Raw genomic sequence first — 27,920 nt, forward strand, 5'->3', positions numbered from 1 at the left:
ACAGGCTGGGGAAGGGAGGGGCTCTGGGAGGGGGAGAAGGACTCCATGCACTGCGATTATCTCCCCTGATGAAGCCCTGCCACGCTGTAGCCAGTGCTGCAACAGGCAGGCGGCATGCCCTCCCAGCCCCCCTCCTCAACCAAGGAGGGAATCGAAGCACAGCCCTGAGGGACACTACACTCCTGAACATCCTCCTCCAGCAAAGACATCTGAGGAGAGGCTGGGGGATGACAAAAGGCCCTGAGAGACTTGCAGTGTCACCCAAGTACCTCCTCTCCAGAGGAAACTTCCCACCCCCCCCCCACCCCCGACTGCCACGTGCAGTGCCAGGAGCCACCCACACCTTCCCAGGGCCCAACCCAGTGTCATCGCCTTCCATAAGCCATCCTACGAGACCCTCTCCAGCTTCCCCACCCCATCTCACCCTCCCACTGGAGCCTCCCTCATGCACGAGGCCACGCTCATGCCTCAGAGAGAAGCCGTGCCTGCACACACTCTGCTCCTGGGGGAAGACCTTGGGCAAGCTGCTCTCACATCCTCCAGCTTGCCAGAGCTATTTTCCAAAGGCAGCCCCTTCTCCAGCTAAAGAGAGGCCTCCCATGGCCTCACTTGGCCCACACTGTCCCCAGATCTGCCCCACGGGCTGTGCCCTTGGATCCTGAGCACTGAAGTCACAGCTGGTGCCAGCTGCAGCTCCTCTAAGGTCAGCTGGGTGAGGCCATAACACAAGCAGCATCACCTTTAGGGCCACATGCAAACACAGGGTGAAAACTGAGGCAGAGCAGCAATCCAATCTGACCACCAGAAAGCTGTTCCTCCCACAGCCCCTTCCCACAGAAATTATGACTAATGGAGACATCCCTCTTGCACAGCATTTGTGCAGGAGAGCATCAGGGTGCGGAAAAGCTCAGCATAAAAGCACGTGAGGAGGAGTTTACAGTGATGTGTGAAATTAATGTACACATTTGTTTCAGACCTACTAAAGCAAAAGGGGTTAATTTCTCCTCCAGGGCTGCAGGGGGGAGTCCAAGCTAGAAATATTTGGGCTGGCATGAGGAAGCACTCTGGTGTTATCTTCTAATGGATGATAACATGGATGGGTAACAGCAGATAAAGGAGTTGCCTGGGAGATGCCATGGGATAGCAAGGACTGGACACTGACTTCTGGGGACTGGCAGCCAAGGACTGGAACAAATGCAGACTTCATCCCAATGCGATTCAGCCACAAGTCTGAGCGGGGACCAGTCATGAGTCCAGGCTGTATGTGGGCTGCTGCAGAGACAGAAACAAAGTTCTTAAACCCTGAAGACCAGAGACAGGCCGAGCCACCCTGATGAGCATGGGTCACACACCAGCATTTCAGCTGTAGCCCTTCTGATCCCACAAACCACTGAGATTGTCCTCCACGGATCAAGCTGCATGCTGCCTGCTCATCCGCGCTCAACAGGCTGGCCGCGGGAGTGAGAGGAAAGCCAAGGCCAGGCCTTCAGCTGCAGGAGCCACGGGAGTTGCTTTGCGAATTGACATATGCTGAGCACATGGCCCAGAGGAGAGCGATCCCAACCTGGGCAAGGCCAGCTACCGCAGCAAGCAGTAATACCTGGTGGCAGGCAACCTCGCCTCCAGCCCGCGGCCAGCGCCAGCCACCCATCACTCAGCCCGGAGCTCTGCCGCCTGCTTTGCAGACCACAGATCCCAGCCCCACTGGAAGAGTCACCACACGGGGGGTCCCAGCCAGGCGTGCACCCTGGCCCAGCCTGGGGACACAGCCCTGGGCACACAGCCCTGGGCACACCGCCCGGGTGGCGGTGCTCCCCAGCCGTGGGGTAGAGCCATGGCAGCACAGCGGCTGTCCCAGGCCCGCACCGGGCACCTCGCTGAGGCACGCAAGATGCGGTGGACTCCGGCGGGGCCAGAGCTCGGCCCCGACGGCGCGCTCGGGCCCGCCGAGCCCGGGGAGGGCTCCTCTCTGAGCCGGGCAAGGCTGCGAAGCACGGGGCTGCGAAGCGCTTCGCGGCAGGGCCGGGAGCGGGACCGCCCCGCAGGGTGGGACCCCTCAGCCCAGGACCGAGACCGCCACCGCCACACCGACAAACCGCGGCTCCGCTCGGACCGGGCGCCTGCAGCCTTGGGGGCGGGACGGGGCCCACGGGGACCGCCACCGCCCGCGCCCACCTGCCTCCCGCGGGGAGCCGCGCGTGTGGAGCGCACCACCGCGCCTCGGGACGCGGGGGGGGGCGGCGGCCGGAGCGGGCATGTTTACAGGGGGGCTGAGCGGGGCGGCATCGGCGCGGCCCCCCCGCCCCCCCTCCCGCCCGAATGGTCTGTTCCTCGCGCTCTATTTAATCCCCGGCGCTGCCGCACCGCCGGCTCCAGACCGGAGAGCAGCGCTGCGCCCGGTGCTGCTGCCTCCGCGCTGCGGCTCGGCTCGCCCCGGCCCCGCGGGCGCTTGCTGCCACCATGCTGCCCCTCGGCTTCCTGCTGCTCCTCGCCTGCCTCAGCGCCGCCCGGGGAAACCTCTCCCGTGACGGTGAGTGGCGGTACCGGGGCCGGGCGAGCCCGCTCCCCACCATCACTCAGCCCCTCGCGGCGGGGACCGGCGTGGCGCGCCCCTCCCTGGGGGGAGGGGGGGACACCGGCCGCGCGCGACAGGTGCGGGGGGCGGCGGGACCGGGCTGCGCCGTTATGTGGGTCAGGCGCGGCGGGGACCGACAGGTGCCGCCCGCCCCGGCCCTGCCCTCGGGGCCCGCCCGCGCCGCCGCTGGCCCCGGGTGGATGCGGCCCCGGGCGGCCGGCGGGGCTCAAGGTCACAGCGGCGCCGGTGTTGCCCGCTGTGTCCCCCTGTGTCCCCCTGTCGCCGCGTACCGCCCGGGGCGGGGCCGGGGCGGCGGAAGGTTCCAGACAGGCCCCGGCGGGCGGTGGCGGAGCCCGGCCCCTCCCGGCGCTGCCCGCGGCGGGGCGGGTGGAGCCGCGGGGAGGGGGCCCCGGCGGATGGAGAGTCCCCGGTGGGGCAGAGCCGCCCCCTCCCCCCAGCGGGATGGCGGGCGTTGGTGGCGATCCTGGGGTGGGGGGGGAAGGGCAATGAAGCCCCCGGGGGGTGGGGGTGACCTCCTCAGGGTGGGGCGAGTCCCCCCTGTCCCCCGGCGGAGCTGGAGCCCTGGGTGGGAGCTGCCCGGTCGGCCCTCCCTTCCCGCGGGCGGTGGGCTTGGGAGGGGTGGCCGCTGCCCACCCTGTGCCGCTGGCATGGCGGCGGGAGGGTCCTCCGTGTGGAGGCATGGCACTGGGATGGAGCGGCAGCCCTGCAGACAAAGGGGCTTACCCGACCCGCGCCCCCGCGGTGGACAGCCCATCCTGTGCCAGGCAGCTGCTGGTGGGGTGCCACGAAGCAATTGTCATTTTGTTAAGGGCTCGTCAGTGGCAGTACCTTGTTTTCCATAACCCTTCGGCTGCGGAGTCCTTGCTGGATTGCCAGCGCTTGCTGCTTAGGGCCTGTAATTCCCAGTGGGCTACTGGCAGCTGTGTCTGCCGTGTCGGGTGTCGCTGGTTGTGATAAAATTGCTGTGTGCATTTGGATGGGGAGATGCAGCAGCTGTCTGGGGCTGGGCCTCTGTCCCCATGCTGCACGTTCTCGTTCGGAGGGGGGGGTGTTGCAGAGATTGGCAGCCAGAGAGGGTCCAATTGCTGTCTGAATCCCTGGCCCATGGCTCATTGGAAGCAGGGAGGTGATTCTGACATCAGTACGTGACCCTGGATCGAGGGTCCCAAGGGTGGCGTGGCAGAAGAAGCATGGTACAGAGGGTGAGAGATGTGAAGCCAGCAGCCTCCTGCCCACAGCTTGGGCTGCCTGTGCTGGAACAAGGAGCCAGCCTCCCACCCGCCTCCCCCATGGCCTGTCCGGGGGTGGTGCAGGTTGGTGGCTGCATTCCCATCCACGAATCCCAGGATTTATTCTGGTTACAGCCATGGTCCTCCTACAGGAGCCTGAAAGAGTCACTTGGGTGTGGGTGATGCTCAGTCCTACGGCACACAGATGTCCTGGCATCCTGTGCATGGCAATGCTCAGCATGTGGGTTGGAGCTGGGCAGGAGAGGGTGGCTGAGCAGTCCAGCAAGCACTCACGTGAGGAGGGGTGGCAGTGACCTGAAGTTGTGTGTAGTCCTAGGGCTGGATATAGCGTGGATGATGACACTGCAAGATTTCTTCCAAGGCTGGCCTGCTTCTGTGACCCAGCACTGGCCATGAGCTGCCAGGCTTGCCATTGTCTGTCTGATGCAGCGAGACAAACAGACCCTCAAAAAACCTTTGGGAGCAGAGGAGACAGATGGCTGGAAGATGCTTGAAAAGAAGCTGCTGGCATGTCTTCACAGTTGCTGCCTTATCCTTGTGGCTCTCCAGCCAGGTGAGCCCCTCTGCAGCACCCTTCTTCGGGCAGGGATGGAGTAGTTGTCTCCTCTCCTTGAAGAAATGCTCCTCCAGCACTCTGGATTTCGAAGCTCCAGCTGCGGTGGGGCCCAGCAGAGCCCCTTGAAGCCACCTAGGCACTGTGTCAGTGCGCTTGGCTGGTGTTGTGCTGCTGTCGGCAGATTTCTAAGTGTTTGGGCTGGATGCGTGGTTGTCCTTGCTGTGAGAATTATTCCACTCGGGAGTTGTGTAACCCTTTTTGTTTGAACAGTACCCTACTGTTGTCCCGTAGGAAGCCACAACATGCCAAAACCAGACTTCTAGGGGCTTTTTTTTGCCTGTGCTTGGTAGCAACCTCATCCTGCTGTGGCACTGGCATTGCACAAGGAGCGCCACCATCCTGTGGCAGTGAGGGGGGAGGCTGGGCAGCTTCTGTGGTGCAGCAGGGACCTGAGCTCAGGTCTCTCATCCAGTTACCTCCTGCTGTACCAGTCCACTCATTGTGTGTGCTTCTTTTGCCAGGAGAAGCTTCAGTGTTGAGGGTCTTAGGGCTGTGTCTGCCTGACCAGGTATAGAGGCCAGGGCTGCTCTGTCACCTCCTGTAGATGCCGAGGCTGGTTAGATGGCTTGAGCCCATGCATCCCTGTTGGCTGAGGAGAGCCTGGAGACCATCTTGATGTGTCTGAAGCCTGCCTGGTGCTTGCAGAGAGGCAGGTTCAGGAAGCTATCCCCTTCCTGGGAGTTGGCTTCATCTTTCTGAAGCTGGTGGAGGTGTCTGCTCAGCCAGGCCATGTGGGAGGAGCTCTCTGTCTTGGGGGAATGCCCTGTGCTTCCAGCTGGTGTCCCTTCTGTAACAAGTCACCTGCCCTGTCTGTGTGGGAATGGTGTCTAGTGGTAGGAGCACAGGGCTGGGGGAGAGGTTTGGGCTCTTGCCATCTCTAGCCTTGGAGCAGATGATGGTTGCGGGTCCTGTAGTCCTGCTCCCTCAGGAGAACCTTTGGAGAGGTGTCAGCACTGGTTGGGATCCAGGTTGTGGGAGGCTGTGCATGACCTCCAGCCTGTAGCATCAGCTCCAGGCAGGTGGCAGGGAGCCCTGGTGTGCAGAAGTGGGATGGTAGAAGCCGGGCAGTTGTCTGAATCTAACATAATCCTTTGATTGCTGCTTACAGCAGTGCTTTTACCCAACTAATGTGTGCAAATGCCCTGTTCTCACATGTCATTAGGGCTCACCATATGCTACAAGTCTCTTTCTGTGCCAGCACAAGCCCTTGGCACTAGAGTAGAGGAAGCAGTGACATCCCTGATGAGGCAGTGGTGGTGTGCAGGCATGAGAAGAGCATGAGAAGAGGGAGTACAACTAATCTGCATCACTCGATACCTGGATGGCCTGATTTTGGATGACTCTGATCCGCTGCCTGGGGGAAGCGAGCTGTTCTCACAGCAACGATGCAGCTGGGATCAGCATGTCAACCAGAAGAGAGCATCCCTGTGCGAGCAGCTGGGCGGAGGGAGCCGGACGGGGAGCACGAAAGCCACCACTCAGCTGTCTGGCACAATGTGTTAGGCTCAACAGGCAGTGCTGGATTTTAAGACAATACATGGGATCAAGTGCTGCAGAGCTGCCCTGCCGCATACCCAGACGGTGAGAGGACATGCTGGCACTGCTGCTGTGGGACAGGAATTTTGCCACTGTCCTGATAATGGCTTAGGTTTTGGCATGATCTGCAACACTGAGGCTGGGGTGTTCGCTGGGAGCATGGTAGTTTCGTCTGCTGGCCAGAGGAGGAATCCTCAACAGACTGGGGTGTTGCTGCTGAAGCATGAGTTCAGTGCCTCCCAAGAGTGGGTACCCTGACCTCTGGAAGGAAATGGAGGGAAGCACCCTACTTGCCCAGGGTTCCCCACTTGTGAGGTCTCCTGCATGCTAGGCACTGCCTCTTCTTTCTCTGCTTGATATTCTTGCCTTGCCGGGGTGTTGGAATTGCTGGAGTAACTGGAGGTGTCTACATCTGGGTAGTCACCCTGGTGCTGGCATAGCCAGGCACCTAGCCAGATGGAGGAATCGGCATTAAAGCTAATGTTCTTGTTTGTTTCCACTAGGTTCGTATTAACATAGCTTTACCCCAATCCAGGGTGTTGCATGACCATTCAGATCCTTGAAGGAGAGGAGCAGCATGAGGGAGGAGGTGGTTCAGGATGTGAACATGTGTTCAAAGTGCCTTTGCTGGTGGCAGCATGGTGGTCTTGGAGCTTTATGGGCTCTGCTTGCGTGCTGCTGGGCGTGTTCTCCTGGGTTCCACCAGTTTGCTGCTGTGTTAAAGCCACTGCAAAGCATGGTCTGCTTGTGCAGATGCCTGCTGGGAAGTGCTTTGCTCCCCGCATCAGCATTTGGTGTGGTACCCCTAGTGCCCAGCCTTGTGTCCACCTGAAGTGCTCTCAGGGCTCCTTTTACAGCCCAGGCAATGGCTTGGTCATGCAGGTTGTCTGATGCTGTGTCTGCACAGATTGAATTGCCTCCTTGTTGCTTGGCTCTTCAGTGACTCCATGGGACCTTGAAAGGTGATGCCAGTGCTGTAACACCCACGTAGCCAGATCTGATCCTCCTCCTCTGAATTACTGGGTCAGCTCAGCTTGAACCATCTGGTCCAGTTCTCTCCCCTCTGCTCTTGGCCAGGCACCTGCAGCCATGAAGCAATGCAGCAGCAGGGCCTTCATCATGCAGTGATGGTGAGGTGTAAGTGATCTCCCTGGTGCCCCGGCTCCTCTCTCCACCTGTGAGGGCAGTTCGGGGACAAGGCTCTCCATCCTGCTCTGAAAGAGGTTCTGCTTTCACCCAGGGCAGTCTCAGCCCCTCTGCTGCAGTCACAGCCGGGGCTGGGCTGTGCGGTCGCTGTGGCAGAGGGTGGGCTGCGCTGGCTGAGGGGGAAGGAGAGGAGCTGGATGCAGTAATGCCATGTGTTGTGTTTGGGCAGCCCTGCAGCCAGAAGCACTAACCCAGACAAGGCTACCTAAACCAAGCAGTCAGTAGCAGCGGAGGGAGGTGGAGAAGCTGAGATGTGTGATGAGGGCTGGGCAGGAATGTACTTAACCATTCCAGTCACCTGCCTGGCGTCAAGCTCTGCCTCTGCTGTAATGCAGGCTGAGGGCACAGGGACTGGTGTACACATGGGCAGGCATCGGACACTGCAGCTCCCACCGCTCAGGGATTGCGGATGCTCCCCGGTGTCACACAGACATGCTGGAGGGCAGCAGTGCTTGCTGTGGAACCAGATGGCAGCATCTTTCCAAGTGACCCTGGAGTTTGCCTGTGGCTGTGGAGCAGCAGAGCTGTGAGCTTCCCCTTGCTACTGCGGAGCCCTGCTCAAGGGGACTTGCCCCTTCCTCAGGTAACGCTCCAGGCAGCACTCCATCTACAGATGCTCTTCCTCACCTTACAATGCTTCAGATGTATTTATTGGCAAGCCCAATGTGGAGCACTAGCTTTTCCACACCACTGCTTTTGCTGCTGCTTTCAGTTTGTTGTTTCCAGGGAAAGCTAGTTCCGACACTTATGGTCGGAGTGGCCAGCAGCACAGAGACCAGCAGACTTCTTGGGCTACCTGCTGCTGCACAGGAGCTGGGTTCGCTTTCTCAGTCTGGAGACAAGTGCAGGGCTGACTGCCAGAAGACAGGACTCGTTGGGACCCTGTTGCCCCATGTACCTTGGGGACCTGTTTTCCAGAGGTGGGATGTGTTTGGTGCCTGTGCTGGCACTGTGCCCAGGGCAACAGTTCCTTGTGCTCCTTTCTGCTGCTATCAGGCTTGCAGTCTGCTGGTCTGATGTGCGGTGGAAGCCATGGGAAGATGGGCTGAGTGGTGCAGCATGCTGGCGATGGTGCTCCTACCTTGGCTGTGTGCTGCAGGGCTCTGCTCTGAGCTTGTCTTTAAGCACCCTCACCCTGAGCAGATGAACACAGGAGCAGGTCACCATCATGGCACTTTCCTGGGCGGCTTTGTTTTGCCTCTCAACACCTCACCAGCTCTGGTTTCTGGCTTTTGGGTTTTTTTTGTCTTGGGACTTCATCTCTGAAAGGGACAGACCATGCAGCAGTGGAGATGACCTGGTCGCAGCCAGAGCAGAGTGCTCTGTTCTCCCTGGGCATCCATTGGGGTGTGGGGACCCTCTGCTACAGCTGGGCACAACAGAGTATCCGCCACAGTCACCTGAAAGACCACTGGGTTTGAACCTGCATTTTAATCTTCTGAAATTACTCTTCTCTCCTGTCTTTCTGGGAAGTCAGGAGGAGGTGTTAGTGCGTGGTGCTCATTGGCAGGCACGCTGTCCCCTAGAAGGGGTTTCCCCATTTCTTACATTACAAATATTCTCTTGCACAAGCTTGTATGTTTGATCCTCGGACAGTTGGGAATGACAATTTCTCATGCCAGCTTGGGCAGAGCTCTACTGAAAGTGCTTGGATGCCTGCAAAGCAATGAGAAATGTACCAGGGCATCCAAAGCAACCATTTCTGAGACATCTCACTGGGCAGGCAGGAGATCCTTAAAACAGAACTGTCAAAGCAAAGAGCTTGTTCCCTTGGCAACAGTCATGTTGGAGATTGGCCTTAGGGTAGGAGCTAAGAAACATGCTCAAAAAAGTAGTTATCAGCTGTTTGCTGTCAAACTGGAGGAGGGCCCTGGGAGAGGGGTCACCCTGCCTGGCTCTGCTCCCTGCTGCTCTGTGCTGGAGAGAGGCCTGGGATGGGAAGGTCCTGGGGGGGCTTGCTGCTTGTTTGCAAGGGAATTAGTCCTGTTTTGGAGGGTCCCAGGGAAGGTCTGATGCTGAGATTGGCTGTCACAGTGCTTGGGTGATTTGTGGTGGCCCAGAATGGGGATTTTCCCCTCTTTGTCTCTGCCCCGCCTCCTCCAAGGACTTGCCTGTCCTCAGCAGGCTTGCAGGTGCCTGAGCTGGGGTCTCTGCTCTCCATGGGCAGGCTGAAGCTTTGGGCTTTGGCCAGTGACTTGCAGGCTGTGATGTCAACAGATCCTCTTAGCCCTGGAGCTGGCTGCCTGTGGCCTCAGAAGGAGGTGATCACGGTGCTTGGTGCTGGGATTCCCTGATGATGATGATGCCTTTTGCTGAGCTAATTGGCCACCACACTGGTGTGAATGTGCAAACATGACAGTGAGCCGCCAGCAGTGGCCTGCATTTGTGCAGCTGCCAAAGCTGCAGGCAGGAGCTGCTGCTGCCATCAGAGGGGCTCCCCAGCTCCCTTGTCCCCCAACCCCCATCCCAGCTCTCTGGGGGGGCTCGTCCAGCCCTGGGGCAACTGGAGGAGCAGCGGATGCCTGGCAGGGACCAGGCTGTGTCGTTTGATAGGGCAGAAAGCAGGGTCCTGCTGGTCCCAGAGGAGAGGCTGCTCTCCAGCTCTGCTCTGATATGTGGCATCAGAGGAAGGAGTGTGGTGAGGATGTACGCAAAGGCATGCAGGAGGGGTTCAGTCAGCTTGCTCTAAAAGGCGTCAGCCAGGGCTGGAGGAGGAGGGCATCCTGTGAGCAGAGAGCTTCAGCAGCACCTGCATGCAACCAGTCTCTCTTCAGTTGCTTCTCTGTCTTGGCTGCTGCTTGATTGCTAATTGCTGGCCATGTTTCAGTTGCTTAACCCTGGTCAGGTGTCACAGGCAGCTGTCAGTTTTCACTGCACCCCTGGGCAGAGTCTGTCAGGGAGGTGACTGCGGTCCCCCACCCTGGGAGGAGGATGCAGCTCTGCAGTTTGCTGGCGGTACTCGGGGGCCAAGTGTTGGTGCCCCTTGGACCAGGACCCTGCTGCTCAGGGCTGCTGGAGACCATTGACGGGGTCCTGCAGCCTGTGACCAAAGTCTCTAGCATGGTCTTTGGAGAAGCTGGCAAAGATCCAGGGTTCAGAGCAGACTGTGGTGAGGAGCTGAGTTCCCTTGCTTTGCCGCTGCCCAGAGAATGCTCATGTACACATCTGCTTTCAGAGAAATAGTACAGAGCTTGGTGTTTAAGGTGGGAAGTCAATGTTTTTCATGTGGACCATGCCTGAAGGCATGAAGCCCCTGGACTCAACTGACCACCTGGTGCACAAGGATCAAGGTCCTATCACATTGGGAGCTTGGATGGCAGGTTCCCTTGTCACTCCCCCCATTAATCTCTGGATCTTTCACCCCACATCACAAGCCCCCAAAGCAGAGGGCTTGGCTGTTGAAGAGCCAGCTGTTGAAGAGTGATGTATCATCACAGCATCCCTGTCTAAGGAAATCTGGAGTTCAGAGCAGACTCATAGTGGTTGTGTGTCCCACTTCCAGTGAGCATTTGTGTTAATGAGACAGTCGTTTGTCACCCTGAGATCAAATCTTTCCTTTGTGGGAAGGAAGGGTCAGAGGATGGCTGCTGTGGACTAGAGATACAAGGATGGGAGCTGACAGGGGCCAGAGGGAGGTTTCGGCTCCAGAGAGTGCGAGTGGGGATACTGGATGGATTTTTCCCTATGAGGGTGAGGAAAACCTGGGAAACTTCCTGAAGTGCCTGGATGCTACAGCCCCTCTGACCTTGCTGTGCTGGGGAGAGTCACCTGCCCAGCCTGAGAGTGGGATACTTCTGCTTGCTGAGACAGCAGCTGGGTGACGGTATGCAGGGATGTCCTCTCCTAGGTCAGCCTGGCCTCTTGCATCCCTTCCACCACCACTTTTTGACTGTCAGCCTGGCTCTGTCTGCTCCCTTTACTTCCTGCTGCCCCTATTCTCCTCTGCATCACACTTGCTTGTCTGGCACAGAGCCATCCCATCTTGCTAGTTTGCTTCTTGGTGACAGCACTTGGTGTAAAGCCTTGCAGCCATGAGAGGTGTCTAAATGCCGCAGGACTGGAAAAGGAGCCGGCCTTGGAGGTGTTGCATGAAGGGCCCCTTACCCTGTGGCTCCTGGAGGGATGCATCCTCTGTCTGAGGGCTGAAGCATGCTGGTGAGGCTGGCTTCTATGGGCAGGCATGCAGGGAAGAGGAGCACAGGGTGGTGTTGAGCAGATGCACTGAAACAAGAGCAGGTTTCCCCCTCTAACAATCTGGAGCAAGTCGGCTGCCAGTGAGGAGGAGCCTGGAAGTTGAGCTTTGGGTATCCCAGACTGTGGATTCACACACTGCTCAAATCAGCTTGCAAGCAAGCTTGCACAGCAGATGTCTGAGCCCGCTTGGCTGGGTTTGCAATGCACAGAGTTCAAAACTGCCACCTTGGCCAGGCTGCTCCAGTGTCACTGCACGGGAAGGGTGCCTGCGGCTGGAAATGGAGCTTTGCAGTTCATGACTGCTGAGTGAATTATTAAAATACAGTCCTTGGAGAGGAGATAACTTGCCTTAGAAAATGTCTGTGTCAACAGAGATAAATTGGATCTTTATGATGATGAAACTAGACTAAATAGAAAAGAATGAGGAAAATGACAAGTGTTGGGTTTTGGGCAGTGGCTGCAGACTGGAGGTGTTTGAGGGATTTGAGCAGTGGGTGTTTTCCTGAGGGGCTGCTTCTGCTGAAACAGCAAGGCTTTCACAGCCTGGGGGGGCAGGCTCAGGTTCATCTGTGGTGGGTGTGCCTATGAGAGGGTCCAGGCTGCTCCAGGTGAAATAGCTCTGGGAAGGCAGGTGGCATGGCATGGCATTTTGTTGCAAAAGCCCCCAGAGATGTGGTGCTGCAGAGGATTCATGTGTCTGTGCACGGGAGTGTTCTGGGGCTGGCAGCAGCTTAGCTGCAGACCTTTGAGAAAGGGATGTGTGTGCCAGCAGGTCCTGCTGCTGGGCTTGGGGAACCGGGGGGGGGGGGAGAAGTGTGCATAATTTTCCCCTTCACAAATAATGAATGTAGCACCCCTGCAAAAGTGCACAGGTTTAATTAATGAAACATTGAATTTTCTAGAGTCTTAATTTCACTGTGCCATGTGGGATCAGAAACAAACACGGGTGGCAGCTCTTGGCCAAAAATGGGGCCTGGTGAAGCCTTTGCTATGGTGTTTCCTGGGGTGGCTGAGGTTGCTCAGCCTGTCCCCGGGTCAGAGGCAGTAACTAAGGCATTGCCATCCCTGCCTGTGGTGTGTATGGATGGCCTTCTCCAGGAGGATCCTGTGGAGGGAGAACTGGGTCCTCTGCCTGCCAGGAGACCTTGCTGCTGGCCTGTCATCTGCAAAATAACTTTTCATCTTTTTGCAGGATGATGGCAGGGGCCTGAGGTGGCCGGTGAAGCTTGAGTGGCCCCTGGGGAGGGGTAGATCTGGAGAGGAGATCTACCTCCTGGAGAGGAGAGCACTGAGCATGGGAGGGCTGTTGGCCATGCAGGCAGATGTGGTCCTGGGCTGGCCGTACCTGCTCAAGCCCAGCAGAGCGTGGGGAGAGCTGGATTCAGGTGCCTTATCCCTGCAGAGCAATGCTGGCATCCCTGGGGCCGTGCATTCACCTCCTTTACCCCAGCAGGAGAGCAGAAGCTGTCCTCCAGTGCAGCCCAGTGTCGAGCCCTGCCAGCATGCTGGGACTTGGGCTGCGCAGCCCCTCCGGCAGGGGCAGCCCCAGGGGCTGCTTTGACTGTTGTGCAGTGTTGCAGAAGGAGAATGAGGGGACTGTGCCAGCCCGGGCTGTCAGGTGGTGGTGACTCCGTGCTGGCAACAGTCACTAGCGCAGCGAGGGCGGATGCTTCCCTCAGTGTCCAGCACCTGTCCCTGGGCTCGTGGGGGCTGTTGTAACCAGCACTCCAGGAGGACAGGACAGCTTTTGCTGCAGCCAGCTTGCCATCCTCACTCTGTTCCCCCTTGTGCCTCCAAGCACCTGGGATGCTGCCCAGGGCCTCACAGGGGGCTGGGCCCCCGGGGCCATGGGCTTTCTCATGTGCTTGCACCCCCCACGATGTTGTTCAAGGGCTGTTGCAGGGTGGTCTAAGCTGCCCTTCATCTTCGTTGAGAACCCCCAGGATCTGATCAGAAGGATGCACTGGGCCCCGCCGAGGCTGGAGCTGCTGGATTTGGAAGTAGTCATGGTGCGTGAGGCATCTTCCTGCTCGGAGTGCTGCTGTCCCCAGCCGCGGGATGGCAGCTCTGTCCCTTGTGCCCACCTGCCAGAGCGGTATTGCCCGTGAGGGTGGCAGTGAGGCTGCCGGGGGACAGGGACCCCACAGACCATGCCTTGTTCCTTGCGGGCCGTGGCAGGAGCAGGTGGAGCTCCCTGTGGTGACACTTGCTGCTCCTAGGGCCCTGCTGCCTCCTCTTCTGTCCCACGGGCAGCTCCTGTGGTGGCTCTGCCCCTATTCTGTCAAGGGCCAGCAGGGTACAGCCATGGCAGTTTTTAATTAAATCAAGCTGCACTGGCGCAGGGGCCCAGCCGTGCCCATCTGTTCCTCCAAGCTGTCGGGCGCACAGTGCGGAGGCGAGCCCAGTATCTAGGTCGTGCTGGAGGGTGCAGTATGGCAGCCCAGAGAGGCTCTGCTACGGGGGCCAGCATGGGGCTGTGGACACAGCCCCACGCGAGATGCTGACACGAACGCTGGCAGGAGAGCCAGGCATTGCTCGGCAGCTCTCACAGAAGCGTGGCCTTTGGTGGGGTTGGAGACCCATCTTGGTGGTCCTTGGCTGTACAGCTGTGAGCCAGGGAGGGAGGAGGGAGGTCTTCAGAGAGGCCAAGCTAAAGCTTCAATGGGTCTGCGTGGTGCCCTGTGTCACCTGGCAGGGGGGTGGGGGGGGTGGTATTGCTTGGCCTCTACCCAGGGGAAACACACCTTGCTCTGTTTAACCTCTCCCCACACTAATACCTTAATGAGGCCAGTGCTGTGGCAGGTGATGGTAATTGTGTTAATTAAGAGATTGGGTCTGTTCTGTGTAGGTTTTAGACCCTGTCCTCAACTGCATCTGAGTTGGAGTGGTTTTGAGTTTGGACAACAGTGGCTTGCAACTGCCTAATCCCCTAATTATGGTACTGGCAGGACAAAGGCATCATTAACCAAATTAAAACAAGCCGACAAGCAGATCTCCTAGTCAGGAGAAGCAGACAGAGAGCTGTGGCCTTGATTCCTGGCTGAGCTGCAGACCCCAGCGTGTGAAGTGGCAGAGGTGTGCCCCTCACAGTAGAAGGGAGGATGTCTCTGCTTCCCCAGTGCCCTCCCCAGCATCAGAGGTCTTGGTGGTCCTCACCAGAGCTCCCACTGTACCTGGGTATTGAGCAAGCTGGAGACATGTCAGTGAAGGACCTGGGTTGTGATCAGCAGCTGGGAACAGGCTGTAGAGCAAGGCTCGAGAGCTCTGGCTGGCTGGTGCATAGGGAACGTTTGGTCACCACCTGTAAATGTCTGCAGGGAAGATGTGAACCAGAGGCCCTTCAGCTCGCTGGACAGGGGTCTAGCGACAGCTGAGGACCAGCCATCAAACCCAGGCAGATGGAGAGGAGTAAAACTTCAATAGCAAGCATGAAACTTTAGTGTAAGTGATGGGGAGTTTCCAGGGGCTGGAGAGAGAGCGTGTTTATGCTGGGAATCTTTTTAATCGCAACTTGGTGCATCTGTGGTAATCGTGGCTGTTGGAAGTGGGCAGGGATTTACACTTTGCAGCCTGGGCTTGCTTTCCTGGAGTTTAACGGGAGCCAAGTGGTCCCTAGGATGCCTGGCAGCCTCATCCTCCTGTCCTCCTCCAAAACCTCTTCACTGCTTCCTGCACCCTGCAATAGCTTTGGGGAATTTGCAGTGTGAGCAAGAGGAGATATTTCCCTTCACCATTTGGAGTGGAAAAAGGGGAAATCCAGCCACAGCTGCTTCCACCCCTCTCTTTCCAATAACTAGAGCTTCTTCCAGGCAGTGAATATCACACAGGAAAACAAGCCTGTGAAATCAGGACTGTGTGGGTACACAAGCAGTGTCACCCAAGGCTTGGGGGTCCTGAGGCCAGCTCCCTGCCTAAACATGAGTAACTTGGGGTGGCATAAAAAAATGACACCTTGTGGAGCCCCACATCCAGCACGTGAGCAAAGTGCAAATAGTAGCAGCATCTGTGTTCCTCCCTCTTGTCTGTGTGGCTGCCTGTGGACCCAGCTGGGTGAGGAGGGTGCACTGGGAGAGCCAGCATCCCCCTTTTCCCTGTGTAGTGCAGGAGAAGTGTGAGCAAGAGAAAATCCCCTTAAGGAATGACATGGAGAGAAGGCCACTGATTGCACCCCACAGGCTGCACTCAATGGACCATGGATGTTTTTGCTGGAGGCAGCTGTGGAGATGGCCAGTGGAGCATCCCATTGCATGGTGTGCTTGGCACAGAGGCACCATTGGTGCAAGCCCCAGCTTGCTGGCACTGCCAGGGTGGTGAAGCAGAGCTTGCTGCCTCCCCAGGTGACTTCAGCTGGTGTCTGTGCTATCAGGCTCTCCTGCTGCCTCCTGGTATACCCCTGCCTGGATCTGCTCATGCCTGATGGGCAGCAGCTTGCTTGGCTCTTCCAGGGGCTGTGGCTGGAGCCAGGCCTGACACTGTCTCTGCAGGTTGGCACGGAGCTACTGCGTAGGGACAGCAGCATCCCCGGAGCTCCTGTCCCAGCAGGTGCTGCAGGTTGGGCAGCAGGACAGATCCTGCCTGCTGAACCTTGCTTCTGCAACTGTAGGGGGATGTTCCCTGCTGGGGAATGGGATAGCAGTGTGAGATCCAGGCTGACACCTGTGCCTGTGGGCAGGACCCTGTTGTCCCCAGGGTGTGTAGGATGGCTCTGCTCCAAGTGTGCTGCCTGTGCAATAGAAACTCCTTGTCCCTAGAGACACACACCCACAAGCACGTGTGTGTGAGCACACATCCATGCTCAAGGGGCTGTACAGATGCTCCCAGACAGACACACAAGTATGTTGACATATGCTTGCACTGATGGTCTCCCTGGATCCAGCCAGACATCTGGCAACATCTCCTCCTCCTCCCCATGCTCCTCCATGCTGCCACCCAGAGCAGCTGCGCCAGCGTGACCCACTCCCCCTACCCCAGTCTGTGTAGCCTGGCCATCTGGGGCTTGGGGTCAGCTGGAAAAAATGTGGTTTTCCCAGGCAAGCTGGATTCAGCCCAGCACTGGAGCCCTATTTGTTCCAAGGGTTTTGGGGAATCCACTGTGTTCCTCCTTCCCTTCCCTTGCTTGCTCAGTGATGTTTGTGCACACCTGGGGAGAAGCGATGCCCAGGACCTCTGCTAACCTCTCCTGTCTGTGTCCAGAGAGCCAGCCCACAACGTCAGATGAGACTGTGGTGGCCGGTGGTACAGTGGTGCTAAAGTGCCAGGTGGAGGATCCTGATGACTCCTCGTTGCAGTGGTCCAACCCTGCCCAGCAGACCCTCTACTTCGGGGAGAAACGAGGTACATGCACAGGAGAAGGCTTCCTTGGGGAGAGGAGCTAGCTCCAGGACTGGAGTGATGGCGGGGCAGAGAGAAAGTGGACCAGGGCCAGTGGTGCCCCTATACTGATGCCACCAGGCAAAATACGAGTTAGCGGAGGAGAGTGGTGGGTGGTACTGAGCCTGTCAGTCACCCTGTTGTCCCTTTTCCCCCAGCCCTGCGCGATAACAGGATCCAGCTGGAGAGGTCCACACCCAATGAACTGACCATCAGCATCAGTGATGTAGTGCTGTCGGATGAGGGGGAATACACCTGCTCCATCTTCACCATGCCTGTACGGACTGCAAAGGCTCTGGTCACTGTGCTGGGTAAGTCATCAGTGGCAGCCTGCTCCCGATCTGCCTGCTACTGCCCTGCCTGCTAGATGCTGTCCATATAGCTGTTCATCTCTGCTAGTCCCGTATCCCTACCTGTTAACTCGTACATGCTGTGTTTATTGACGTGTTTCTGCATGTACATCTGTCTGTGGGTGGCAGCACACACACAGCTAATAGGCTGTTGTATTTCTTGCCGCCTCCTCTACCAGGAATCCCCCAGAAACCCCAAATCTTCGGCCATGAGCAGCCCATTGATGAGGAGAAGATAGCCCGGCTGACCTGCCGGTCCTCTGGCAGCAAGCCCGCAGCCCAGCTCCGGTGGAAGAAGGGCAACAAGGAGCTGAAGGGTGCGTGCTCAAGCAGTGGGGCTCTGCCCTGAGGGACTAGGGTGGCTGGGGAACACCATGGAGGCAGGTGGGGCACCAGAGGCTGCAGATGTGTCCAGTGCTGGACCACCCTGGCATGCTATGCTACTGCCAACAAAGGGAGGGGGACAGGGTGTCCCCTGCTCAGCATGTGTGTCAGCCTTATGCCTCTGCTGGGGTGTTGTGTCCATCAGCTCTAATGGTCCCTTGTTCCCACAGATGAAGGCACCGAGGTGGTGGAGGACCCCAATGGAAAGACCTTCACAGTGAGCAGTCGGGTGGAGTTCCGTGTCACCAAGGAGGACAATGAAGCTGAGGTGACTTGCACTGTGGACCATGAGTCCCTGCAGAACTCTGAGAGGTCGACCACGCAGAAGCTGCAGGTTCACTGTACGTGGCATGTGGGGATGATTGGACAGGGCCACATAGTGAAGGGGACAGGGCGATGGAGGTGTGGGAGAGATGGAGGAGTTTTCAACATCACTGCAGTTCTGCAGACATCCCACGCGTGGCCCTACACTTACACGTCCATACAGCTGTCACTCATACATGCATACGAGCTCATCAGCCTGCATGCCCAGCAGTCCTGTCACGCGTAGGGCCACGGCACAGTGACACTTCCCCTCATGCATGGCCTTGGCTTCCTCTGCCTGTTCCTGTCCCCTGCCCGACCCCATCTCCTTGAGAGCTGTCTATGCCATCTGCCGCTACCTGTGTGCACCATCTCCCATGTCCTGCCTGTCCCCATTCCCCTTGTCTTGCATGTCCTCCACGATGACAGGGGGAGGGCTGGGGGAGCTGCACTGTGCACCCCCAGAGTGCTGACTCCCACCCCAGTGCACCCTGCCACCCGCAGATACGATGATCACACTGCACCTCTGCACATGCAGAGCTGGGGCCAAGGCAGGGTGCAGCAGCAGGGTTTTGTGGTGCCAGCAGGCCCCGGCACAGTGTGGGGCAGGGACAGGCAGTCACCCAACTCTGCCTCTCCTCCTTTTTCAGACAAGCCAACAGCGAAGATCGAGCCGCATCCCCAGTACCCACGGGAAGGCGAGAAGCTCCAGCTGCAGTGCGATGGGCAGGGCAACCCCATGTAAGGCCCTCTCTTGCCTTCCTCCTGCTCAGCCCTGCCAGGCCCTGGCTAACTTGTCCTCCTGTTGCCACGCTCCCAAAACCACCACTTAGCCCTCCCCAGAGCCTGGGCAGAGCATTGAGGTAGCACTGTGTGGGCTCAGGGCCAGGCACTGGCCTTGTGTTGATGCCAGGCAGGGTTGGGCACCCCATGGAGAGCAGATAAAGCCCCTGTCCTCTCCCTGGAGCAACATATCCATCCCAGCTTGTCTCTAAATGGGGTATGTCCCTCCTGCCTCCATACTCCCACACCTTCATTGCCCCTCTCCACTGGCCAGCCACAGACTCTGCTCTGCCCCAGCCCACCCAGGGTGCTGGGCAGGGCAGCAGCACCTCACCACCATCCTGCTCTGCAGCCCCCGGGAGTTCCTGTGGGAGAAGGAGGGCAGTGACGTGCCCCTGCAGCTGAGCTCCGACAGTGTCCTCATCTTCCCCTTCCTCAACAAGAGCGACAGTGGCACTTACGTCTGCACAGCCACCAGCTCCATGGGCAGTGTTGTGGCCAAGTACAACCTCGATGTTAGCGGTAAGCAGGGCTGCAGGGCACCCAGCATCACCTAGCTTCTCCTGGCAGCTTCTGGTTGGCAAACCTGCCTCCAGCCCAGCTGTGTCTCCTCGTGAATAAGTGCATGGGTGCAGGGAGGGCTGTGGTGGGATGAGGGCTTTGTGGTGCAGGGTGGGTGCGTGCATGCAGCTGGGTCCTGGCACACTCACTGACGGAGTGCTGCATCCCCAGGTCCTCCAGCCACATCCAGTGCTTGTGTCCTTCCCTACACTGTGCAGGGCTGCTGCCTGGGCTGAGAAGCGCAAAGAGCAGTTTGGGGGTGTTGGGGCAGGGATGTGGCATGGCCCAGGCTGAGCTCAGTCCCTGTTGCTTCCAATGGCTATGCTGGGGGAACTGCAGGGGCTGCAGGCAGGACTCTGGTGGACTCGCTGGGACTGGAGGAAAGGCCAGTGCTTCTGGCCCTGCCACAGGTAGGAAGTGTCTGCATGTCACCACCACAAGCCAAAGAGGGATTTCCAGATGGTGCTGCTGACCCCTCTGAACCACGAGGTGCCCTGGCAGCCTTGCCCCAAGCTTCTGGAGATGGGCCCCATGGCTTGCCCTGAGCCACTGGAGCTACGGGCTTGCGTTGCATCCTGTGTCCTCAGAGCATATCCCCACGCAACACCCATCATCGTGTGGGAGAGGGCAGCACCCGCCACCTCTCCACATCGTTCAATCCCCTCGCTGCCTTCCCTGCCCCAGCTGCGCTCTGCTGCGTGTTTGCTGTCCTTGTGCCCTGCTATGTCCCAGCACCATGTCGCACATGGAGCAGAGCTGTGTGTGGTGTGGGGCTGCAAGTGCTTCTCCAGCCCAGTGGCGGTGCTGCTCCAGCTCCTGTGCTCAGCGACCGGCCCCTTGCCTGGCAGCTTTCCTGTGTCCATAGGAGTCTTACCCTGCATTTTTGCCTTTCAGTTTGGGGTTATCCTCCTCTGCCAAATACCTTGCCATTTTTCTCTTCCAGCCTCGGACTTTACATCTTCCAGCACTTCATGCTCCAGCTCTTCCTTTCCCCATCCCCTTTCCCTGCCCTCCCGTTTTGGGCACTCTTAGCATCCTTCCCCTCCAGTGTGGCTGAGGGTAGAAGGGAGTGCATGGTAGCAATGGCACCTTGGGCACCCTGTTCCCCTGAGTCGGCCCCCTCTGCCTGCCCAGGGTAAGCCCCTAAATGCCTAACCCACTGTGCAGTTGTTCCTTCATCACCCCTTTTGTCCCTGCTGTCCACCTGGTTGTGGGGTCTGTCTGCACAGGGAGTTGCTTCCTGAGCCTGGCAGTGAGCAAACGGCAGCACCCAGAGCCCTTCACACCTATCCAGGAGCACAGCAGTCCCCAGGGTGCTCAGCGCCCATCCAGAAGCTCACAACAGCATCTGGGGTGCTTGATACGGTCCACAAGCACATGGCACCCGGAACACCGGTGTCCCTCACATGCTTAATGTCACAGCCCCTGGCAGATGAGCTCCACATCTAGGCTTGGTTCCCCTTGTCAAATTCCCCCTCCTTTTTTTCCCCCGGAGCCACTCGGGTGTTGGGCACCATCACTGGAGCAGCTGTTTTGCCTGGTGGATCCCTCAAGCCTGTCTGCCACAGTGGCCACTTTGTTCAGCAGTGGGGGAGAGCAGGGACGGAGCAGTCCTCGAGGGTGTGCATAAGAAAGCATAGGTGGCACCTCACGGTGGGTGATGCTGTGGCCACTGCATTGCCAGGGCTCCCAAGCAGGAGGGGCCCAGTGGAGTCCCTCACCAGAGGAAGGGGTGACAAGGAGTGCTGGCAAGGTAGGAGGTGGGGGCAGATGTTCACAGCAATGTGTCCCAGAGGATGGTGGCAGGAGGAGGGCCCACAGCCAAGGAAAGGGAGTTGTGGAAGGAGCTGCTGAGAATAGATCCCACCAGGCTGGGGGGAGCTGGGGTCCCCTCCGATGGGCTATGTCATGCCTCACTGACACCTCCTAGGGTTGATTTGTGTCCCTGTGTTTTTGTTGTCCTCCCCAGATTTTTCCCAGCTCCCCACCCCACATGTTCACTCCACTCCAGCCCCTCCGCCAGGCCCTTCCCAGTCCATCTCTCATGCTTCCATGGCCACCGCTTCATCCTTCACTCCAGCTCCCATCCAAGGTACTGTAAGCTCCTTTTCTCTCTCTTTATGGACCCACTGCTCCCCAGCCCAGCAGAAGAAGCTCCACAGGCAGATGGTGGTCCAGCCCTTGGCCAGGGACACCCTTGGCGTACCCCAGGTGCTCAGCCAGTTTCCAGTTCCTGTGCAGCTGCTTGTTGGCATGTTTGGACTCGGCAGCTGCCATCTCAGCAATTTGCAGTGGTGGTACGCAACAGAAAGAGCCGAGGTCCCGGAACCTGGGCTGCATAATGCTCCTTCCAACTCTCCCTGGCAGGCTGTGGCTGCAGCCTGTGCCTTGTGTCCACATGAGATGTCGCCACTGTCCTGTTGCCTCCCCTGTTGTCTTTCCCTCCCCACCCTGTCTAGACACTTCCTCTGAACATTTCTCTGATGCTGTGCTCCCTGAGCTGATGGGGCACAGTGAGAGTGGAGTGGAAGTAGGATTTGTCCCTGTGTACCAGGCCTAATGTGGGATCCCAGCACAGATTGTACAAGATGTGACTGATTTGGGACTGGCCTTGGGGTGCAGTATGTGGCCATGCCAGCCTGCACATCACTTTCCTGCTGGCACGGCGTAGGGGAAGAGTGAGCCAAGCCTGCCTGTGCTGTGTGCTCAGCCACCCATTCAGGGGCAAAAATCCCACCGTGAGGGATGGGGTGGTGGGATTGTGGCTGTGCCTGAAGGCAGAGGTACCGCAAGCTGCAACAGAGCGTGTTGCCAGTGCTGCTCCCTGGGACACATCACAGGCAGCCAGGCAAAGAGATGGGTTTGCCTTGTCACAGCTCTTCTTGGCTGCCTTCTCACCTAGGCAGGGTGCCCAGCACAGCCATTGGGGCTTCTCTCAGCTTGCTCCCCCCAGGGGCCAGCACTGATGGATGTTGCTTTCCCCTCCTTGCTTGCCCTGCTGCCTGCCTTTTTCTTGCTCCCACCTCAACAGCTGTCGTCTGCAGCAGGATCAAGCTGACTGCACAGAGCCAAGCAGGATCAGGCCTGCCAAGGCACCCACCAGCAGCCCTGAGCAGTCCATGGAACAGCTGGCAGCCTCTGCCATGCAGCAGGGTCTGCAGTGTCATCTTCTCTCTCTTTTCTCTCCTTTTGCCATCTGGGCAGATGCCAGCCCGGTGCCCTCGACCTCCAGCACATACCATGCGGTGATTGGCGGGGTGGTTGCTGTTATTGTCTTCCTACTGCTCAGTCTTCTCATCGTTTTGGGACACTACCTGATCAGACACAAAGGTACGGGGTAGGGGACCTGTATGGAGCCAAGACCCCTGTGCTGTATTGGAGCAGGCAGCGCAGGGTCTGCTCCCCCCCTTGGTGGGTCTCTGGGAGCAGGGCTGTGTACCCAAAGAGAGTGGGTAGCATGGGGAAGAGAGGCAGCTCCCTATCCTGCAGACCTGCTTTGTGTCCAGAGAAACCCAGCGCAGCCAGTGTCAGCTGTCTTGGGTTGGGGGATGCTGTGCTGGCACCTACCCCGCGTTGGAGATGTCCCTGTGAGTCCTTGGAGACGGACAGCACCAGGTGGAAGCAGCTCCTACCCCTTATCTCCATCTCTCCTTCATGGTTTGGTACCCAGTGCCCCAGGATTGCCCGTGCCACTGCCCCTGTCTGTGCCTGACCCCACCTCTTCCCTTTCCCTCCCCTCCTCACCAGCCCTCCGCCTTCCTCTTCCTCCTTGCCCTCCACCATTTCCATCTCCCCATCCCTGGACTTTTCATCCGCCCGACAGGTATGTGCATAAGACACGGGGAGATGGTCACATCCAGACATCGGCAAAACTCAGCAAAGGTGATGTGTGAGTAAGAGCCCCCTGCCCCTGCCCTCCGAGTCCAGCAGAGCTGCTGCCTCTGCCCCGTGCCGTGCTGGCTCCAGGGGCAGCCATGAGCTGAAGCCTCCTTGCAGATGGCAGTTTTGCAGAGAAACCCTCCAGTTTTATGAGGGGGGAACAAGGATGCGAATGCAGGGAGGGAAGGAGCCGACAGTGGGGAGGGCATGACATGTACCTGGAAACGCAGGCAAGGGCTGCTGCCTGCAGAGGGGGAGGCAGTTTCATCCTCTGGCTAGAGATGACTGCAAAAGCCTCCAGCAGTCCAGGCAAGGCTTGTCCCGGGGAAACCAGTGACTTTTCCATTTCAGGCCAAACCCAAAGGACTTGCCTCACCTGTGTTTTCCAGCCAGCCTTCAGGCTCTGCCACTGGGGCCCCTCCAGGCAGGCCAAATCCCCCTGCTTGTGTGGGAGCAGGGTGCTGGCAGACCCCTGCGTGATGCTGATCCCCTCTCCCCACCCAGGTACCTACCTGACCCACGAGGCCAAGGGGTCAGACGATGCCCCAGACGCCGACACAGCCATCATCAATGCAGAGGGTGGCCAAGCTGGTGGCGATGACAAGAAGGAGTATTTCATCTAGGGGCATCGGAGAGAGTGATAAATGGAGCTAACAGACCCCAATGGAAACAGAAACCAGACCACAAACCCCACTCAACCCAACAGATTTTTCTCGTGCCCAGCACGAGCAGATGGACGGACAGAGGGATGGCAGGACAGAGAGCAGAGAGCGACCGGCCTGAGACATGATGCTTCTTCTTGAACTTGTACAAAACATTATTACTATGAACAGCAAAAGCCCCGGCCCCGTTTGCTTGCTTGCACCTCCATCCCTGCTACCGGCGCTCGCGCAAAACACAGACCAACCAGTGAGTGAGCGACTTTCCTTCTTCCTTTGGACCTTTGCTTTGGTTTTGTGGCTGCTCTTTGCTTTGGGCCCTTGGTTGGGATGTTGGGCTGGGGTTGATGTAGCTCTTTCCTTTGTTTCTCTCCATTTTGGTTTCTTTGATATCCAAGGATAAAATCAGCTCCAGGCTCTGGTGCAAGCTCGGGGCAGCTGGGTGGCCCCTCTGTCATGAACGCTCGCCCTGTGCCTCCCACTGAGAGCTGGGACCCATATTCGTGTTGCTCCCCTCAGCCTTGGCTGCTGTGTGATGGCCCCAGCTCCAGCTGGGGTGGGGAGTGCAGCTGGTGGGACAGGAGCAGGATGCCAGTGGGCAGCATCTCTGCCTCCAAGGTCTTGGCATGCAGCTGGGGTCGAGCAGGGAGGGACCCCAGGCCCCTGCCCTGATTTTATCCTTGGTGGTTCTTGTCGAACAGTGTCCGTTCAGGAGGAGAACTGTCCTCGTACAGTAGATGTGTGAAGCAGGGGTGAGCTTCCAGGGTGGGAACAACTGAGGCCCCCAGAGAGACTGGGAGCTGCCAAGCACTGCAGCTCCCTGGTCCCACCCCAGCGGGAGGGGGGAGGGCAGAGGTCTGGGGGAAAGTCCAGAGAAAAAGCCCCAACTTTACAAATTTTCAGATTGGAAATGTTGATTTAAACCATCTATTGAGATGTTCAGTGCAGGAGGCCGCCTGTGTTAGGAGCGCCTGGGAGAACCGGTGGGCCCTGTGGCCATTGCCACTGCCCTTTTTGCCAGGCTAGCTCTGGGGCCGGTGGAGCCTCTGGAAAGGTGTTTTAGACCTGAGGGTGGCTTCAACCAGAGCTGATGCAGCTGGTGGCAGCATGGGAGCTGAGCTGGAGAGAACCTCCCCAGTGCAAGCAGCCCAGAGCGACACAAGGCCTGGGATTCCTCTGGCCAAGGAGCGGGGCTCCACCGGGGTCTACTGCTGGGAGCTGTCTGTCCGCCTTCCCAGGGCAGGTGTGGGCTTGGAAAAGGCCATTTCTCCCTTGGCTCCAAGTATGGGGTCAAGCAGGCCAACAAATGCCTGCATTTAGTGTCTCGGTACTTCAGGGGTCACCAAGAAGCTTTGGGGGGGCATGCCCTACCCCCTACTGTTTCGCTCTTTCTTCCAAGACAAAAACAAGAAGCTTTTCCCAGCTTCCCAAATAGTCTCCAGGATCTGCTTGGCCCACCCCAACCACACACCCATAGGGTGTGGTGCAGGGGGCTATGCGTTTCAGCATCTGTGGGACACCCCACACCCCCCGCAAGGAGCTGGGCCACATCTGCCACCCTTGGGATGAGGTTTTTCAGCTTCCCAGGATCCCGGCATCTCTTGGTCTGGACACAAGGGATTTGCAAGAGCCACCCTTCATCTGGGCACCCCTTCAATTTTGGGTTGTCTAGAGGAGGAGAACCTTTTGGGAGGAAGCAGAGCCTTTCGGAAAAGAACAAAAGCCCTTGGTGGCATGGGTAGGCTCACTGTGGAGGTAGAGGAAGAGCTTGTGTCCTGTGCCTATGGGGCTGGTAGAGGCAGTGTCGCTCCTGTTCAGACCCTGCAACCCTATGGAGGATGCCCACAGGGAAGCCATCGCAGAGTGAGCAGGGCTAAAGGGGGCTGGGGTCAAACAGGCAAGGAAGAAGAGGCATGGCTCGGTGGCAGACACAGGCTGTGAGCGAGCAGTGCGTTTGTGGCATGTGCACAGATGTGACTAGGTTCACCATGGCTAAATCAGGTGTCAGGAGCAAGCAGGCAACATGGTGTTAGCGCCTTGAAAGAGCCTTTGTCATGCATGGTGAAGAAAACCTGCAGTATTCTCAATGTCATGCTTCCTTTCCCATCTTTTTGGAGGAGGATGTTGGCCTGGAGCCCCAACAGTAGGTCTGAGCTTGTTTCAATGGATGCAAGCATTGCTGCCGGAGATAACACTGCAGATGTCAGTGCTGTTAACTGCTCTGCTGCACACTGAGCGTGTATGAACGTGTGACCTGATGCTTTGCTGAAGATCTTTAACATCCACTATCAAATAGACTTAATTCCTTCAAATAAAAATGCAAGGATGTCTTCTCACGTACGGTTTAATCTCATTGTAAGTCTGCATTACAAAGAAAGCCCTGACCCAGGGTCTGGGAGGAAAGGGGATTAACTGGTCCCTAGGGAAAGGCAAGTGGGAGCCGAGGTCAGACAGGGCAGTTTGTGCCCCTTCGAGGCAGCGTGGGCACGGCCGTGGCTGGTTTCTCCCCAGCACTGCTGCTTCAGGGGCTGGTGCAGGTGGTCGCTGCTTGGCCCTGGTGAGAGAAGTCTGGATTGGGCCTTTTTGAGATGCTGCATGCTATGGGACACGGCAGGATGCAGCATGGGGAGGACCAGGCACAGGCAGGGCATCAGGGCAAGACCTGTTGCCTGTGGCAGCTGTCAGCAAAGGATGGGCAAGGTCTCACCCTGGGGGGGCCTATTGTCCTGCAGCAGCCATGATGAGAGGCTGAGTTACGGCCGCAGGTCCTGGAAGCAGTGGGAGCATGAACGTGAGGCTGCGTCTGTAAGCAAGAACCAAAGGGCTCATCAAAGGGCAGATGCAAGGGAGCAGTGGGCCTGCTGCCATGGGCACAAGGGCCGTGGACCTTTGGATGCAGCACAGGTGCATGACAGATGCACCATGTCACATGTGTGAAGAGAGAGGTGCTGTGGGATGAGCATGGGGGACACAGCCATGAGGCTACGATGGGGCACGTCACAGCATGGGAAGGGTGCAGTGATGGTGCACCCGCTGTGCTGCCAGTGGAAGGTGGGATGGGACACACCGTGTCACGAGCATGATGGAGAAACCACTTTGTGAGTTTGAGGCCCTGACGAATAGGTCACGTCATGGGTGTGAGGTGGGGTAGGAAATGACGTTTTGGGAGTCCAGGAGCATGGTGGGGTATGCTGTGTGTTGTGCCTTTTGGGGTGGTGAATACACCATGCCACGGGTGTGCAGAGGAACAGGTACACAGCCGTGAGCAGGGACATGGCAGGTGTCAGTCATGAGCTGCACCAATGTAGGTGCATTAGGGCGCTGTGAGGTGGAGGTGACTGGGTACACCGTGGGTGCTGGCTCTGGGCCGTGTCCTGCTGTACGTGTGCGCAGCGCTGTGGTACGCGGGGTCAGGCCTGTCAAGAAGGGTGGGGTACCCCACCTCAGTACACTAGGTGGTGCGGGTTGTGTGAAGGGGTGAGAAGCTCCACCTTGATGTTCACGTGGGGTGATACCCTACACCGTCAGCAACACGGGGAGGCAGCAGGGTACATGGCATCCCTGCTGCGGCTGATGATGGATGCGCTGCACTGCAGAGGGAAGAAGCAGTGGGACAGGTGGTGCTGCTGGGGCGGTGACATGAGGGACATGCTGTCACAGAGGAGAGGGGCCAGCCACTAGGCTCCTGTCCCTCTCTGCTGGTGCCCAGCAAAGCTGGGCAGTGTCACCATGTGGCTAGGAGAGGTGAGGCCTTGGTGGCCCCTTTGAGAGCAGGAGGGCAGTCCTTGTTGGCCAGGGAGCTGGAGGTCCCCTGCCCGCATGTCCACCCTGTGCTACCACAGTCACCTGTGCTGGGCCCGCAGCATCCAGACTGGGACACAGCCAGGGCCAGCATGAGGGAGAGCAGGGAGGATCCAGGACCCTGTGGCCCTCATTTGCAGCAAGGCTCGTTCACTCCCACTCACCAGCCCCAGCAAGGCTCCGGCCACTTCCCAGCTGGCACTGAACTCTCAATAGACACGAAAGCCATATTTGTAGGGAGCTCTGGAGACGCCATGGGGCGGCAGCGGGGCAGGGCAGAGGATGGTCTGTGTTGTTGTGCTGTGTTCTTGTATGTACATAAAAGGGAGACAACGAACGTCGATGTGACTTTATAACCTTTCTAATATCCTGTGCTAATCTCGGAAAATAATCCTATAAATATATCTGGATTACACACATTACCTGCCTGCG

At 58.2% G+C, this 27,920-nt stretch overlaps 1 protein-coding gene across 5 annotated transcripts; it reads left to right on the forward strand.

Annotated features, from left to right (window-relative positions):
- The first annotated feature begins 2,139 nt into the window (after nucleotides 1-2,139).
- CADM3 (cell adhesion molecule 3) lies at nucleotides 2,140-27,910 on the forward strand. Of its 5 annotated transcripts, XM_037371145.1 has the most exons (12): nucleotides 2,140-2,530; nucleotides 4,157-4,399; nucleotides 16,592-16,732; nucleotides 16,927-17,079; nucleotides 17,298-17,435; nucleotides 17,673-17,843; nucleotides 18,456-18,546; nucleotides 18,941-19,110; nucleotides 21,119-21,241; nucleotides 22,354-22,479; nucleotides 22,973-23,038; nucleotides 23,533-27,910. In XM_037371145.1, the coding sequence occupies exons 2-12, from the start codon at nucleotides 4,270-4,272 to the stop codon at nucleotides 23,649-23,651; spliced, it is 1,428 nt and encodes a 475-aa protein (XP_037227042.1). In that variant the 5' UTR covers nucleotides 2,140-2,530; nucleotides 4,157-4,269; the 3' UTR covers nucleotides 23,652-27,910. The 5 variants fall into 5 exon arrangements, with proteins under 5 accessions (XP_037227042.1, XP_037227044.1, XP_037227043.1 ...); XM_037371147.1 differs by lacking the exon at nucleotides 22,973-23,038 and having other exon boundaries at nucleotides 2,314-2,530; XM_037371146.1 differs by lacking the exon at nucleotides 4,157-4,399 and having other exon boundaries at nucleotides 2,314-2,530.
- The last annotated feature ends 10 nt before the right edge of the window (nucleotides 27,911-27,920 follow it).

The sequence above is a fragment of the Falco rusticolus genome, chromosome 19 (assembly GCF_015220075.1).
Source record: "Falco rusticolus isolate bFalRus1 chromosome 19, bFalRus1.pri, whole genome shotgun sequence".
Taxonomy (NCBI): domain Eukaryota; kingdom Metazoa; phylum Chordata; class Aves; order Falconiformes; family Falconidae; genus Falco; species Falco rusticolus.

Coding starts and splice junctions, on each gene's coding strand:
- CADM3 (XM_037371145.1), top strand. CDS start 4,270: ATGCAGCGAGACAAACAGACCCTCAAAAAACCTTTGGGAGCAGAGGAG. Junction 17,436..17,672: donor GGGCAACAAGGAGCTGAAGG/GTGCGTGCTCAA, acceptor TTGTTCCCACAG/ATGAAGGCACCGAGGTGGTG. Junction 22,480..22,972: donor CTACCTGATCAGACACAAAG/GTACGGGGTAGG, acceptor TCCGCCCGACAG/GTATGTGCATAAGACACGGG.